The sequence below is a fragment of the Seriola dumerili genome, unplaced genomic scaffold (genome assembly GCF_002260705.1).
Source record: "Seriola dumerili isolate Sdu_G_001 unplaced genomic scaffold, Sdu_1.0 BDQW01000079.1, whole genome shotgun sequence".
In the NCBI taxonomy this organism is placed as follows: Eukaryota; Metazoa; Chordata; class Actinopteri; order Carangiformes; family Carangidae; genus Seriola; species Seriola dumerili.
The window spans coordinates 471,591-485,724 of record NW_019174334.1 but is presented as its reverse complement, the minus strand read 5'-3'; the positions used below and the strand labels follow the sequence as shown (position 1 = coordinate 485,724).

At 39.5% G+C, this 14,134-nt stretch overlaps 1 protein-coding gene across 2 annotated transcripts; it reads left to right on the top strand.

Moving 5' to 3' along the window:
• Positions 1-5,599: 5,599 nt before the first annotated feature.
• socs6 (suppressor of cytokine signaling 6) lies at positions 5,600-11,607 on the top strand. 2 transcript variants are annotated; one of them, XM_022744338.1, is made up of 3 exons: positions 5,600-5,929; positions 6,391-6,460; positions 7,601-11,607. In XM_022744338.1, the coding sequence occupies exon 3, from the start codon at positions 7,727-7,729 to the stop codon at positions 9,335-9,337; it is 1,611 nt and encodes a 536-aa protein (XP_022600059.1). In that variant the 5' UTR covers positions 5,600-5,929; positions 6,391-6,460; positions 7,601-7,726; the 3' UTR covers positions 9,338-11,607. The 2 variants fall into 2 exon arrangements, with proteins under 2 accessions (XP_022600059.1, XP_022600060.1); XM_022744339.1 differs by lacking the exon at positions 5,600-5,929 and adding an exon at positions 6,204-6,256.
• Positions 11,608-14,134: the final 2,527 nt, after the last annotated feature.

Genomic DNA, 14,134 nt, shown 5'->3' with positions numbered 1-14,134 from the left:
AGAGGTACAACTGCAGACCATAGACTGTATATAAAAAGCTGGAGACACAGAGTTACTAATCCGCTTCCAAAAGTCATTCACATGGTAGATGTAGCTACAATAATACAAGCACCTAAAGGAAAATGACTCTTTAACGTAATTATATTTATAAACTTTATTGCAACAATAAAGGTCCTAATAGACCACAAGTCACCTGTGCCCAAATTTCAGCTGCATATAGGTAAAAAAACAAAGAAACATTTGAAAAGGACCCCCCCCCAAATACAGTATTAGCAGTAGATCACAAATGATCAGATGATGTCTCTAGTTGGCCTTTCTTTCAACTGTGTTTGTCACGTGACTCATATGATTTGCCACATACTAGCACCACTCTCATCTGATCTTTTGAAATGTTCTGTAAACATGCTTGAGCGATTTTTCTTGCCAGGATCATTAGTGTTGCAAGGCATGTTTCAAATCATTGAAGGCTTTTGCATTGCTGACATATTGAGTGAAGTTTTGACAGCATCCACATTATCCTGTCATTAAACTAATCTTCTCAAACATTGATGCTCACAAAAATCAAAGGTGATGTGCCTTGCCTCTTAACACAAGTGCAGATATAAATTCTTTTCATACTGTGTGTAAGTTAATCTAATTGCATCGGCTCTCACACTTGAGATGTGATGTGAATATGATCATCCGACAGGGTGATAATTAACTAACTTAGCAAATGATAATTTGATATGACAATAATATGATCACACAGCTTTTGAGAATTCAGGAGGGATTTCAGCCCATAATTAATTTGGCCATGTACTATACTATCACCTAGATTCTTTGGAGTTTGAGGAGGTAGAAGGGAAATGATCATTTGTACTTTCATAATCCATGTTGGTACATTTTACCAATATCCCACTCCACTTTATCCTTAAGTTATTTCAAATTTAGATACAACACTTTCCTCGCAGTCTTTGCCAACATCACATATAGCCTTTCTACCCTTGCTCTTGCATCATATAGCGTAATTCATTTAAAATTGAGAAAGAGCTTTTTATGCTGCACCATTATACTAAATGGAAAATCATTTTACTCGCACATCCCTTCAGTTTTGTATGACATGCAGTATTTGTTGTCTGGCCCAGAATTTAAAATGAAGTTTTGTGGGTTGGAACAGAGGTTGTCCGCACAACATGAGTCATATTGATGGAGCTGCCAAAGGGTCCATTGACCAGTGGAGGTTAAAAAATTTATTCCGGTTCCCCCAGCCTCTCATACAGTATATAGGACTGAGTTTTATGGATGTTTTCTACATTCTACAGATGTACATTGAAAGTTACATCCAAACAGCTGAGTAGGCCTTCTTTACCTGGAGGAAAAATACATCGCTCTAGGCCAGGCTACGAGTTCTCAATAGTGTTTCAGTCTGCTCCAAACAGTACATCATATCATTTTTATTTGACAACCACTGTGTGTCTTGGATCATTTGTTAGTATCAACTGCAGACAAGAAGCAAAACGTCACTTTTAATGAATGAAAACATGGGGTAAGGTGTTTGTCATTTAGCCTTGCACATTTGTTCATCAGGGATAAGATATGCTTTTCCCACAGACGTCTTTTCAGATGTTTTTGTTAATTTTCCCTCATTTCATAAAAACTCCCTTCATTCATATTTCTTGCAAACATTTTTGTGGCACATTGTAAATCATATGCAAAATCTGTCAGTTGTTTAACATCAGTCTAAATTACTCATATGCCAGAAACCACCTCAGGCTTTTCATGAATGTAAGCCTGATCACTGAGTGGAAATCATGCCAGTTTAAATACTTTGAAGGCAGATTTACAAGCGAAGCATCTCGGTGTCTGGACTCTCACCACAGTCAAAACTGATTCTGAGTTGGCCAACCTGGACAGAAATCATGGCGCACTTAACTATTGATCTGCATTTTATCTTAGAGATATTTGACTGACGCTATGTGCTAGAGCTGTAAAAGTAGTATGAATGTACAGTATAGTTTTTTCTTAGACAAGCTTAACACATGGCGGAAAATTACAACACATTATGGACGGGGGAGATATGTCAAACCTTATATTTTACTTTTTTAAAAAGCACATATTTGTCCTATTAGCTATTGATTGCGGGAAAAATGAATCCCAATCATATAGTCATCTGCATAGTGCATAGTAACCACTGTTTCTTCTTTATTAAAAAAATCTTTTAAGGAAAGTGAAATATAAATTTGCGGTGACCATATTCATGCGCTCCCAAAAACAAACAATTATAACCCTCCTCATTTTCTAACCTCCTCTCTTCCCCTCATAATTTTTGTGCAGCCCTCTTAAGCGTAGTCATAGCACTTTAAAAGTGAATAGAAATGTGCGGAAGAGCTGCCAGAGACTACAAAAACATTGGTTGTTACCCTGATGGCTTTTCTTGTATAAAACAAGGTCAAATCAGCTAATTAATCATATCATTATTGTAATTGTCCAGAATCCAGCTCCCCATATGGCAACAAAATGCAAGGAGTTACTACCAGAATTAATGATGTGGAATCAAGGGTGACGTTATAACAGACTCTAAGAACAGGAGCAAGAAAGTTATTCATTGTTCTAACCAGGCAGACATTTGGATTGAGTTCAAGTCTCTATAGCTGAGTCATTACATTATATGTGCACACAGCTGGTGTAGCAATGATTAATGCATCTTTGAAACCTCTTATCCAAGGAGGGGGGGGATGATATGAAGGAGTGATTAAGTCATTGGTCACTCCTTAGTTTTTAAACAACGCAAAAAAAAAAGGAATCTGCTGAAATCAACGTGAGACACCAAAAGAATGAGGCGGAGTTGTGGACATCATCCTTACCATAAATGCTCAGACTGCATTTTGAGGCTAAACTATTCCTACGTTATTCCGCAGTCGCTCCTGAAACAATACCCAAATGGTCCCACTGGCCCTGTCACTGTTTGACATGCCTGCTGTACCCGTCTTCCGCTCCACTGCAAGTGTTGAGGATATGAGGGTGGGCACCGAGGGGCCCCCGACAATCCCCCATCGGCAAAGGAGTCAAGTCAAAGGACTGAGTCAAACTGAAGCAAGCGCAGACATATTGTGCAAATAATTTATGGCTGATGCAGCATTCATTTGAAATTAAGATGAAACGCGGGGAGCTTCCCCACGTGTAGAGGTATCTCATTAAACAGTGTGGCCTGCTCCATGTGTACAATGTTCCGTCTTGACTTGAGATTCAGTGTTATGAGTCGTGCTTATAAATAAATTCAAATTCTTTTGGAATTATTGATCTCGAGACACAGAGAGGTGCTCCAGGGGCCCTCATAGGTTTTGCTCTGTGGTGTTTGACAAAATAACGCGGATACTCAATTTCAATCAACCTATTAGAGCAAGATTTCATTTATGTAAAATCTAAACAGCCTGTTATTATTAACTGTTTGATCTGTTTATCCTGTCATAACAAAACAGCCTGGGTTATGCCCACAGCTGAATATTAACTTGTTTTTACTGTCTGGCAACAAATATCAACCAGACTAAAGTTTGTTTGTCAGGTCTAATTTAGCTTGTAGAGACACTGCATCCTTGCTTCCCAATGTCCTTGGTGCTATATCTAAGAGCTGCCACCCCTCCTTCCTCCCCCTCCACCAGCCCTTCCCTCCTGTGCCAACACATCAAGTGAAGGCAGCCTGATCAACCCTAATAGGGCCTGGTAATTAGAGTCTTTGCATAGAGCCTGTCTGCACGCAGCTGCCCTAAGCAGGTTGGGGAAGGACTGCCATACACTTGACAGTGTGGAAAAAACAATGTAATGTTCAGTATATGGGCCAAATTAGCCTGGCAGTGGTAAACACAATCTACTTTAAAACAATACTGACACTAATTAGGCAACCAATGTATCATTTCAGAGTTCAAGTTTTAGTTGCTGTATCAAATACTTGAAAATACTTGGCGAGCCAATTTGATGTTTCTAGAATACAAATTAGAAAGACCTTCCTGCATAAAGGCTAAGCACAGATGGCATTAAGGGGAAAAAGTGTAATGGATGATATTTCTCCAGTTATCTGGTGTGGAAAATGGAATCCTGATTATTACTTTGGAGTAATGGTATAAAGTTGATGTAAACTGTATGGTGTAAATCACAAGAAAACAAGCAGAAAAACAAGCAAATCAAAAAGACAGCCCTAATTGTTTTTGCGATAACCTAAACCCTTAAAAAAAAAAAATGGGTTCAATCAGTTTTAAGTTTTACATATTTTTAGGTATCTTCAAAAGCACCGGCTTTATATCCCCCCCCCACACACACACACACAAATATCATCACTGCAATCAACCACTATCTGCAGAACCTGACCAAAACACACAAAATATCTGGAATCTATCAGTTGTCAAGTTTCTTTACAAGAAACTATCAAGGCATGATAGTTTGGATGAAAGATTGGATTACATATTAGTGATTTAGGATAATTAAGAAAAAAAATCACTCCTTATTAGACATGCCAGCTGTGTCACACTAAATCTTCCCATGCACACATTTTAAAAACGCTGTCTGGGGAACAAATCTTCAGTCATTTGTAATGCCACAGAAAGCTGGTTTGTATCTCTGCTATTATGAGTGAACGGAGTAGGTAACTTTCTTTCAGTCTTCTTTCGATAGAGCTTCTTATCAATTTCCATTTCAAATACAACACCTCTTTGAATGTTGATGAGAGAATGTTCAAAGTGGTGGCAACATATGTTATATACCTTGCTCTAAATTTCATTTAGAATGACCTACTATAAGTATGTCGAATCCTAGCCAATGACACATCTTTACAACTTCTTTTTTGTATCTAAACCAGAGTATAAAGCATTTATATGTCCATATTCAGGATCTCCCTGTATGTGTGAATGTAGATTTGTAACTACAATGACATAATCACCAATACAGCAATTGCGCTGGCCATCGCTTTTGTTCATATGTGTTTATGTCTTATTTATTTGTTCATTTTCAAAGCTCTCTATTTAGTTTTCAGGAGACAGAGCATGAGGGGTTTTTGCAATACCTTGCTCCATACCAAGGAGCTGCCCATCACAACCACATCCTTCTACTTTGGGCAACTGAGCAGCTCCAGTAGAGCACTTACAGTGCAATAGTTTGCTCAGACGCATTCACTGGCTTTAGGGAGGGAGAAGTACTTGCTAACTAATATGAGCTTTGTGTGATCTCTGAGATCAAATTTTCTTCTCAAACCTAAAGGTATTTCCAAACACACCTCTCATTATAACATTAATTAACTGACATAAAAAAAATATGTAACAGATCAGGTCTGTTTTGTCTGAATTATTATTTTTTTTATAAGGTTGTAGTAGGCTACACATATTTTCTCATTTGAATAAGAAAGTATTTATTTTCAATATGGATATTTTATCATTTGCCGATTAAATAAAATGATTTTGAAGCTAGGTTAATTAATTTTCTTTTTTTGCTGAACTATGCAAATGCTTTGTCAGGGTCGGGGTTATGTCTGTCTGTCTGCCTCTGGGATGTAAAACTTGCTGGAGCTGCTTTGAGTCTGATTCGCTGCATCTGAATCTGCTCCCACAATTCAACAGGCAACAAAGGAAGAAAGGAAGAGGCCGTAAGCTACAAAGTGTTAGCCAACCCAGGCAGAAAGATGACACCTTATTGTGTGAGTCTAGTCGGCAATGTAAACATGCACGTTTAGAGAAGTATTGAATCTGGCCGTACATACGCTTTATACTTTCGTCTGGGCGCAGAAGCTGATTAGAGGGAAGGTAACGGTAATGTTTTCGACAGTAAACGCTAACAAAGCTAGCTGATTGGCTAAGGTAGTCAGCTAACATTAGCCAACAATCGTCAAGAAGCGAACCTTTCATGAACATATTGCACAAGACAGATGCCACCACCATTGGGTTATTTTGCCCAGTAAGACAAGCAGGTAAGAGACTATATGATGTGCAGATTTAAAAAATATTTACAGATTACAAATGGACTCTGAAAGTAGATATGCTAACAAACTAACTGGTTGGTAGCTGTTTCGTGTTAGCATACAAGCAAACCAACGTCTTTTAAATTGGTTAGATCAATCGGTTATCCTCATTTTGTTTCCTATTCTCTTAATAGTTACTGAGTACCATATAAATCAATGTTGGAGCATTCAGTTTCTCCATTTTGTCATTAAAGGCGCATGCTAACGAGCAGAGCTAAGCTAAAGGCATGCTGTTGTGTCCGTAGGCCTTGCCAGGTCAGGACAAACCTTGCTAAGGTTGGTTTAATTATGACACGCCGTTTGTTCTAAGTGGTTATGAAGGTGCAAGTTGTGTTTTTTCCTCTTTTTTAAAATCATGTGCGACCTAAAAGCGTAGGAGTTTTCTAATCGGCTGTCTTTATTTTTCATAGCATCAAATGAAAGGTGGTGGAAGTGGAACTTGACCCATCCAACTGAGTCACCATTTTCCTGCACATAATGGTGAGTAATCAGATTGCAGCTGTCTTGATTATCAAGCAGCTTTGTTTAGGCGTTTCAAGTGGCACATGTCTCCACATACTGATTTAGTCTTGTTTGCCTGACCTGTCATAGTTTTTGACAGATGAAAAAGCAATGATATATTTATTTCTCAAAATCATGACTTTTATACAGTGTGGTCAGTGAGTATTTGGACAGTGACATATTTTCTACCGTTTGGAACGACAAACTACAGCATTGCATCTAAATTGAATTGAAATAATCACTGTAATGTACAGGTGCTTGCTTTTAGCTGTAGGGCTGTTTGAAGTTGGTCACATCTCTATTGGTGGAGCAGTGTCATCTATTGTAAACAATGCAGCGGGAAAGTGATCCTGAACATGCAGTCAAAGCAAGCAAGGAGTTTTAAGGGCAAAACAGTGACAGCAGCACTGACAGAACATCACATGGCAAAATACCATGCAAAGGATTTGTAACCAGATGCACATAGTACAAAAAACATAAACATAATGCTTTTATTTATGTTTGTGTAATTTGTCCAATTAAATTGCTTCCCCTACCAGCTCGTCAACCAGCTATATATCCAGCTATTTTATTAAAAGATTACCCATTTTAGCAACTTTTCAAGCAAAAATTTCTACTTCCATCCTCTCAGTTATGAGGATTTGCTGCCTTTGTTTGTGTTAGGTAAAATAATAACTTGATGCTAAAGTTAACATCTGAAGGTTTGACAGAGAAAACAAGACATTTGATAGCATTACATTGGGCTTTTAGGGAAGTTGTAATAGGCTTTTTTCATATTTTATTCCAGACATTTTACAAATTAATTGAGAAATTATTTTCATTATTAATTGATATGATAATAATTTCTAGTAGTGACCCTGAGTGAATACAACAAAACGTATTGACTTTTGTCCAAATACCTGGGGACTGCTTTAATTGGCTATAACATGCTGTCCTCTCATTATTTTCAATCTTTCCATTGTGATGGGCATGTTATTATCTGAATCTCGCATTATGCTGTTAATGGGCATAAGTCCATATTATGAGCATAATGCATGCAACCCTGTTTTTTTCCCCTGGAGTGAGTGTTTTTTATAACCTAGAATATCTCTCATGTTTTGTGTGTTTTTGTTTTCGCAGGGTTTGATGGCTCCACTGTATGCATGACTTGTTTCGTGTGGCCTGATGGGAGGACACTGTGGATAGTACTTTCATCAGGATACCAGGAGAGCCATCCCATGCCGCCACTTTGGAGGGCCTGTCAGAATGAAGAAGATAAGCCTTAAGACCATCCGCAAGTCCCTCAGCATAAAGGGCAAAGAGGAGGGTGACTTTGTCATGCTCCAGCAGCCCTCGGTGACTACTGAGTTTTCAAAGGAAGAGTCACTTTTTGGGGGCTGCTACACCAAAGAGCTCTCTGGCTGTGACCTTGGTGGAGAAGAAGACAAAGGGGGGCAGAATAAGGGCCGCTCAAAGAGTGAGAGTCTGATGGGATCACTAAAGAGGAGGCTGTCTGCCAAGCAGAAGGCAAAAGTGAAAGGAGGCTCATCTGCCATAGGCTCTGTGGATGATGATGACACCTTTTCATCTTCTTCTGTACCCATCAGCTTCAACGAGGTGAAAGCCCAGAGACCCCTTAGATCTTCATCACTACGAAGTCACCATTATAGCCCCTCACCATGGCCTCTGCGATCAGTCAACTCTGATGATTCGTGTATTAAGATGGAGGTCAAAGTTAAAGCCATGGTTCACTCACCTAGCCCCAGTCCCAGCTTAAACGGTGTCCGGAAAGAATTTCATGATTTCCAGATGGAAGGGCTCTTTCAGGACCAAGCAGAATCCTTAAAGAATCTCCAGCAGCCACAAAATGGTGAGCTGCATCTAAATATTGATGAAAATGATGTGCCTGTGGTGCTGGGGTTGACGCCCCAGGACTACATCCAGTACACAATGCCTTTAGATGAGGGAATGTACCCGGAAGGGTCCCACTCTTTCTGCCTGGACAGCTCCTCTCCTATGGAGGTGGTGACTGAAGCAGACAATGGGTCCCTCCACACAGACCAGGGACAAGAGGAACATGAACTGGTTAGTGGGTTGCCTCCGGATCTCTTCATGGAAACCTCAGTTAATAGTCTTCTCATCGGTTCTGCTGGTGTGATGCTCCAAAGCTCTAGAGTAGAGGTCCCGCCTCCCCTCTCTCCACTCCTGCCACCCATGACAAGTAATGGACATATCCCCAGGACTTTTTCGGGGTTCAGCTCTTCAGACAGCCAGGTAGCTGAGAGGGTAAGACACCACCTCAACTTTGACCCAAATTCAGCTCCTGGGGTCAGTCGGGTGTATGACTCAGTCCAGAGCAGCGGACCAATGGTCGTAACCAGTCTGACGGAGGAGCTGAAGAAGCTGGCGAGGCAGGGCTGGTACTGGGGCCCCATCACACGCTGGGAGGCAGAGGAAAAGCTGGTCAACTTGGCTGATGGCTCATTCCTGGTCCGAGACAGCTCAGACGACAGGTACCTGCTCAGCCTGAGTTTCAGGTCACAGGGCAAAACCCTCCACACCCGCATCGAACACTCCAATGGACGCTTCAGCTTCTACGAGCAGCCCGATGTGGAGGGACACACGTCCATTGTTGACTTAATTGAACATTCTATCAAAGACTCGGAGAACGGAGCATTTTGCTATTCCAGGTCTCGCTTACCAGGGTCTGCAACCTACCCTGTCAGACTAACCAACCCAGTATCTCGGTTTATGCAAGTGCGCTCCCTGCAGTACCTTTGTCGCTTTGTCATTAGACAATACACAAGAATAGACCTGATCCAGAAACTGCCCTTACCTAACAAGATGAAAGATTATCTGCAGGAGAAGCACTACTGAGGACACAGACAGGACAGTGGTAGCAATTTGCACTTTTGTGTTCAGTTGAGAGATTTAAACAAGGTTTACAGACAACCACGGTTTTGAGATGATTAGTTCTGGTGGCTCTTGATTTGTGTCCAGGTGACTCTGTTGCTGTTTAGTCCTCCATTCCACTGTTTTTCGCTGGTTTTAGGAGCCTCTACTTCCAGAAACACAGGCCAGCACATAAACTATTGCAAAAATATAGCAGAGGTTTACAGTCAAGTTATCTTAGTTCCATACATTAGGTGCAGACATTAGGCATGCTTTGTGATGTGTTGTTAAGTGTAACATCCAGCTGTGCAAGTAGAACCAAATTTTCATAAATTTGCTGTCTGCATTACAGTTGGGCCAGTAAGAAAAATAAAATTCTACTCCAATTCATTTAATTTTTATCCACTAAATTGTACTTTTCAGACATGATTTCAAGGATGGAGATTTTTTTTTTTTTTAAATCAAATTTTAAGCTCTCAGCCGACTGACCAACTTTGATCATCTTTTGCATCTTATTATTTCTTAGATTGTGTGATGGTAATATGTCAGCATGACCAGACTGCAAATTAGAACACCACTTTGTCTGCATTCATAATATGCAATTAGTAGAATTGCAATGCTAGGCGTCTTTGTATTTTTTAAACAACCTAAAGCAAAACCTCAGTTTTGCTCAAAATTGCTTTCATTGCATTAACCAGATTTTTTTTTTTTTACTAATTTACAAATGGAACTACTTTTCTAGTGGATGCAGTTTCTTCGTAAAGTATAATGCAACTCTGTCATGGCATATGACACCTGACGTACTACAATTACATTTCTGCTTCAGTATGGTTAGATCGGTGTGTGCTTTGTCATGTTTGTTACTTTCAGCTGTTTTGGTGTATGATCAAGCAAGTTTTAACGCTAACCACAGTGCCATAGAAGTAAAAACTCGATGTGTAAAGTCCTTTTCAGAGTCACACAGGTTTACCAGGTCCACAACATGAACATTTTGTTGCAAAAGATGTCCAAAGATCGCCGGTCTGTCAGAGGCTTTTAACGGTTGGTTAGAGAAGTAGCTTTAAATTGTATGGCTGCATGTAGCCAGTATATTGTAATGTGCAAGCCTAAAGGTACTGATGATGCTGGATTTTTCATGTTGTGCTGTTTGTAGAAACAGCATCAAGTCGATGTATAGATCTTTTCAAAATATGTTAACATTAGAAGTTAAATCTTTCTGCATTAGGAATGTTACAAAAACTGCACCGCAGCTCAGGCCTAACAACTTTGTCACTGTCAGTAATGCTTGTATCTGCATGTCGTAAAGGCTTTAAGACTGTCAGTTAAGGGCACTGTAGAGTTACTCTAAATGAGTGAAGATGTCACAGCAAAAGGGTGTAAGATTTTGGCTGTGTTGCTTAAGTGCAACTCTGAGTAAAAGGCTGTTTAATGCACAATTGCGTTTACCTTAGGCAGTTCAGATGTAAAGAAAATTGCCCTCAATTACCCTACAACTGAAAACCGATCTCAAGTCAATTGACCTGCATCTGTATGTGAGGATGGCTGTTTCTTAGTCTCTCAATGCCAGCACTGAACTGGACCCAGATCAAAGGAATCCAAAAAATGGTGTGAGCTTAGGTCAATGGATTTGGCAAAGCCAGGGTGAAGTCCTCGTCACCATCTTAGAGTGAAGCCAGGGTTTTCAGCAAATGACAAAAGTTCCATCACAGCTGCATGGCATCATTAGTGTCATATGAATTCCAAGGTCATTTTAAAAAAAAAAAAAAAGAAGAAAAAAAAAAAAAAAAGCATCCAACTTTTGTCATTGCTTATTCACATCGTCCCCAGTCCCCACAGAGCTGCACTACCCCACAGATTGTCTCGCTACTGGGCTGTTTGTGCCAGAGTAAAGGGAAGAGCACACAGTATGCTACGCAAGTGCTTTATATGGATACTTTGACAGGGAATTGTTTTTTCACATTATGAATGAGCATCTTTTTTGACATCAGTGTCCTTAAAAGTATTTGGAAAATGGTCTCTCAGACAACTTTGGTAGGTTGTTAGCGCATAGTTCTAGTTTTAGTTAGCTAGAAATGTTGGTGTCTGAGGAAGTTACCATGAATCTAGCACAGCAGAAATTAGATAGGAACTTTGAATGGTGTTGCATGTTTAAAGACTTAGCATTTTAAAGCTTTGAGTTGTATAGGAATGAAGGATCTAGGATGTGTGTTTGGCTGTATAGAAGGATGTTTTTTTTTTTTTTTTTTTTTTTTTTTTTTCTGTCACAAACATTGGCTGGACATTCTCTGTACAAGAAATGTATTTTTCTTTTTTTGGAATCCTTTAGTGAATTTTTTGTGACATTTGCCATCTGGGGGATGGGGCTGTACAAAAGGAATGTACGCTTGTTTGAGGTATCCATTTTATCTGCCTGCAAACCAGTTTCAGAAAGCATGAGAATCATAAAAACTACATTGACACATTTTTTTGCACTTGAATATTCTCCATTGACATGCTTGGATCCTCTCCTGCCTAGAGTTGTCCTTCAGATGGCATTTAAAAAAAGAAGAAAGAAGAATTAAAAGTCACACATTTGTCCTTATGTGTTCATATAAATGTTTAGATTAAATGGAGATTGTTTTGTTCTTGTCATATCTGTGGGATATAAAGGGTAAGGCACCAGCATCATATCTAAGCCTCTGCTAATGCTCACGGGCTGTCAAGGAATGGGATCATAGCAAGAATGTGGATGTAAATTTCATTTGTCTTCTTTTGGGTGCGTGTGTATGTGTTTCATTTGAAATGTGAAAGTAAAATGTTAGTCTTTTTTTAATACAATGTTGTTTTAATTGTATTTCTGTGTTTTAATTTGCAAATGACAAGCAGGAACCAGTTTCATATGGTGTTGCTGCTGTGATTTTTCAAAAATACTTATTTTGTTTATTATTAAGCATTATTGCCTTCAGTGTTTGATTCCAGAGGTTGATGCTTGTTAATAACAGCTGTTTAGCACTTAACAAGCTCCAACATTTTTTTTTTTTTTTTTTTTTTTGGTTTGTTTTTTTTGTCCGCGAAGGTGATTGTTTACAACGTTATGTTTGGAAATTCCCCTCCCTTCCCCCCTTTTTTTTTTTTTTTTTTTTTTTTTTTTTTTAACCCTCTCTCACATGAACATCTTGGTATGTTGGTACAATTTGAAAACTCTTTTTATTTCATTTTAATGTGTTGGACACATTTGTGCTGCTTATGGATATGATTGCCTTTCTTGTATTTAACAATGGGGAAATAGAATGTCACCAGTGTAGGTGTGTGTACACATGACAACTCTGGTTATCATCCTGGGAGAGCAAAGCAGATTTGCAATTTGTTAACAACTGTAGTCAGTTAAAAAGAGCATTAGTAGCGATTAGAAAACCCTCTGTAGAATTACCAGTTCACTCCAGTTTACATTGGTTGTCAACTGTCAACTTTCCAAAGTAGATGGTCTTTTTGTATTTTTCTTTTGGAAAAAAAAATCAACAGTGATTTATTGCACAGTTTGGATACCGTTCAAGAGTTTTTTGTATCTGCCAATTATAAATTATAAATAAAAAAAACTATATTCTAAAAAAAAAAAAAAAAAAAGAAGTTTGTTCTGTCTTTGTACACTCTTCTATCACTCACATTAAACTTATTGCTGTACACAGAGTTCAGATGACACCGTATTGGAGCAAGTGATGCACTTGACAAGAGCCTGATCGTGCTTGTAGTTGTGTTAATGGATCAAATCATAGAGTCTTAAGGAGATTCTTTCCACAGTGGGTACAAATTGGCAGCTAATCCCACAGCTCTGGTTGCTTAAATTACAGAGACAGACTGGGAGGTCTTACAAATACAACTGAGTGAAGCAGAGACTCTGGGGAAAGATTAGCAGCGATGCTACCGTCCTCCCTTTAACTTCACTTTAAGTCGACTCTGGAGAAACAGTGAGTTCTTGTATTGTAGGAGAGGAGGAGAAGATGGGGGTGGGGTGGGGGGGGTAATGGTGTCAGGTTTGGACTTGGATCTCCTGAAACATGGTCGGCATGATGATGAGGAGGTAGGCTTTGTTAACTGCTGTGTCTGACAGGCCTCTCCAGGCATCTGAGGTGAAGATACACAACTGTTTACTCTCTCTGCCCGGTTCAGGATGATTTATTCATAGCGCACGCCGGTGGTCGCGTGTCATACGGAGATGCCTCCATCATAAAAGGACTCATCTTTGCCTTCCACTGTTATTTTTTTTAAATTTGCAGCTTTTCAAACTGTTTATATTCAGAATTTAACAGGAGAGATGTTACTTTGCTGAGAGAGTGCAACTTGTCATGATGTGACTCGGCATCTCGGCGGTTTCGGGTTTGTCTGCAGACGTTGTGATATTGGACCCGCTCACTCTGCCACCTCACGCCCAGGATGTTGCCTACTTAATTCACAGTGCTTCACTGCGCGGTTGTTCTTGAAGGGGAGCCGTCGCTTGACAAAATGTTGTATCGGTTGCTGTTTCGGCAAACATCGAAATGACACAAGTAAAACAAATTTTTGACACATCAGTGGAATTTTTGGAATGTGAAACTTCATTCGTTTGTCGTTTGATCCGTAGAAAAACCAAATTGTAGAAGCAGGCTGCGGGTTTCAGGAAGGTGCGGTGCCAAGATACAGTCCACAACCCTTCCGAAAACCACAACATGTGTACTGGTTTCTATATGAATTCAACTAATGAGATACAACATGCTAATTAGACAGTTATAGAGGTGCTGGTGTGTGGATTTTGTTGAGCTGTACTAG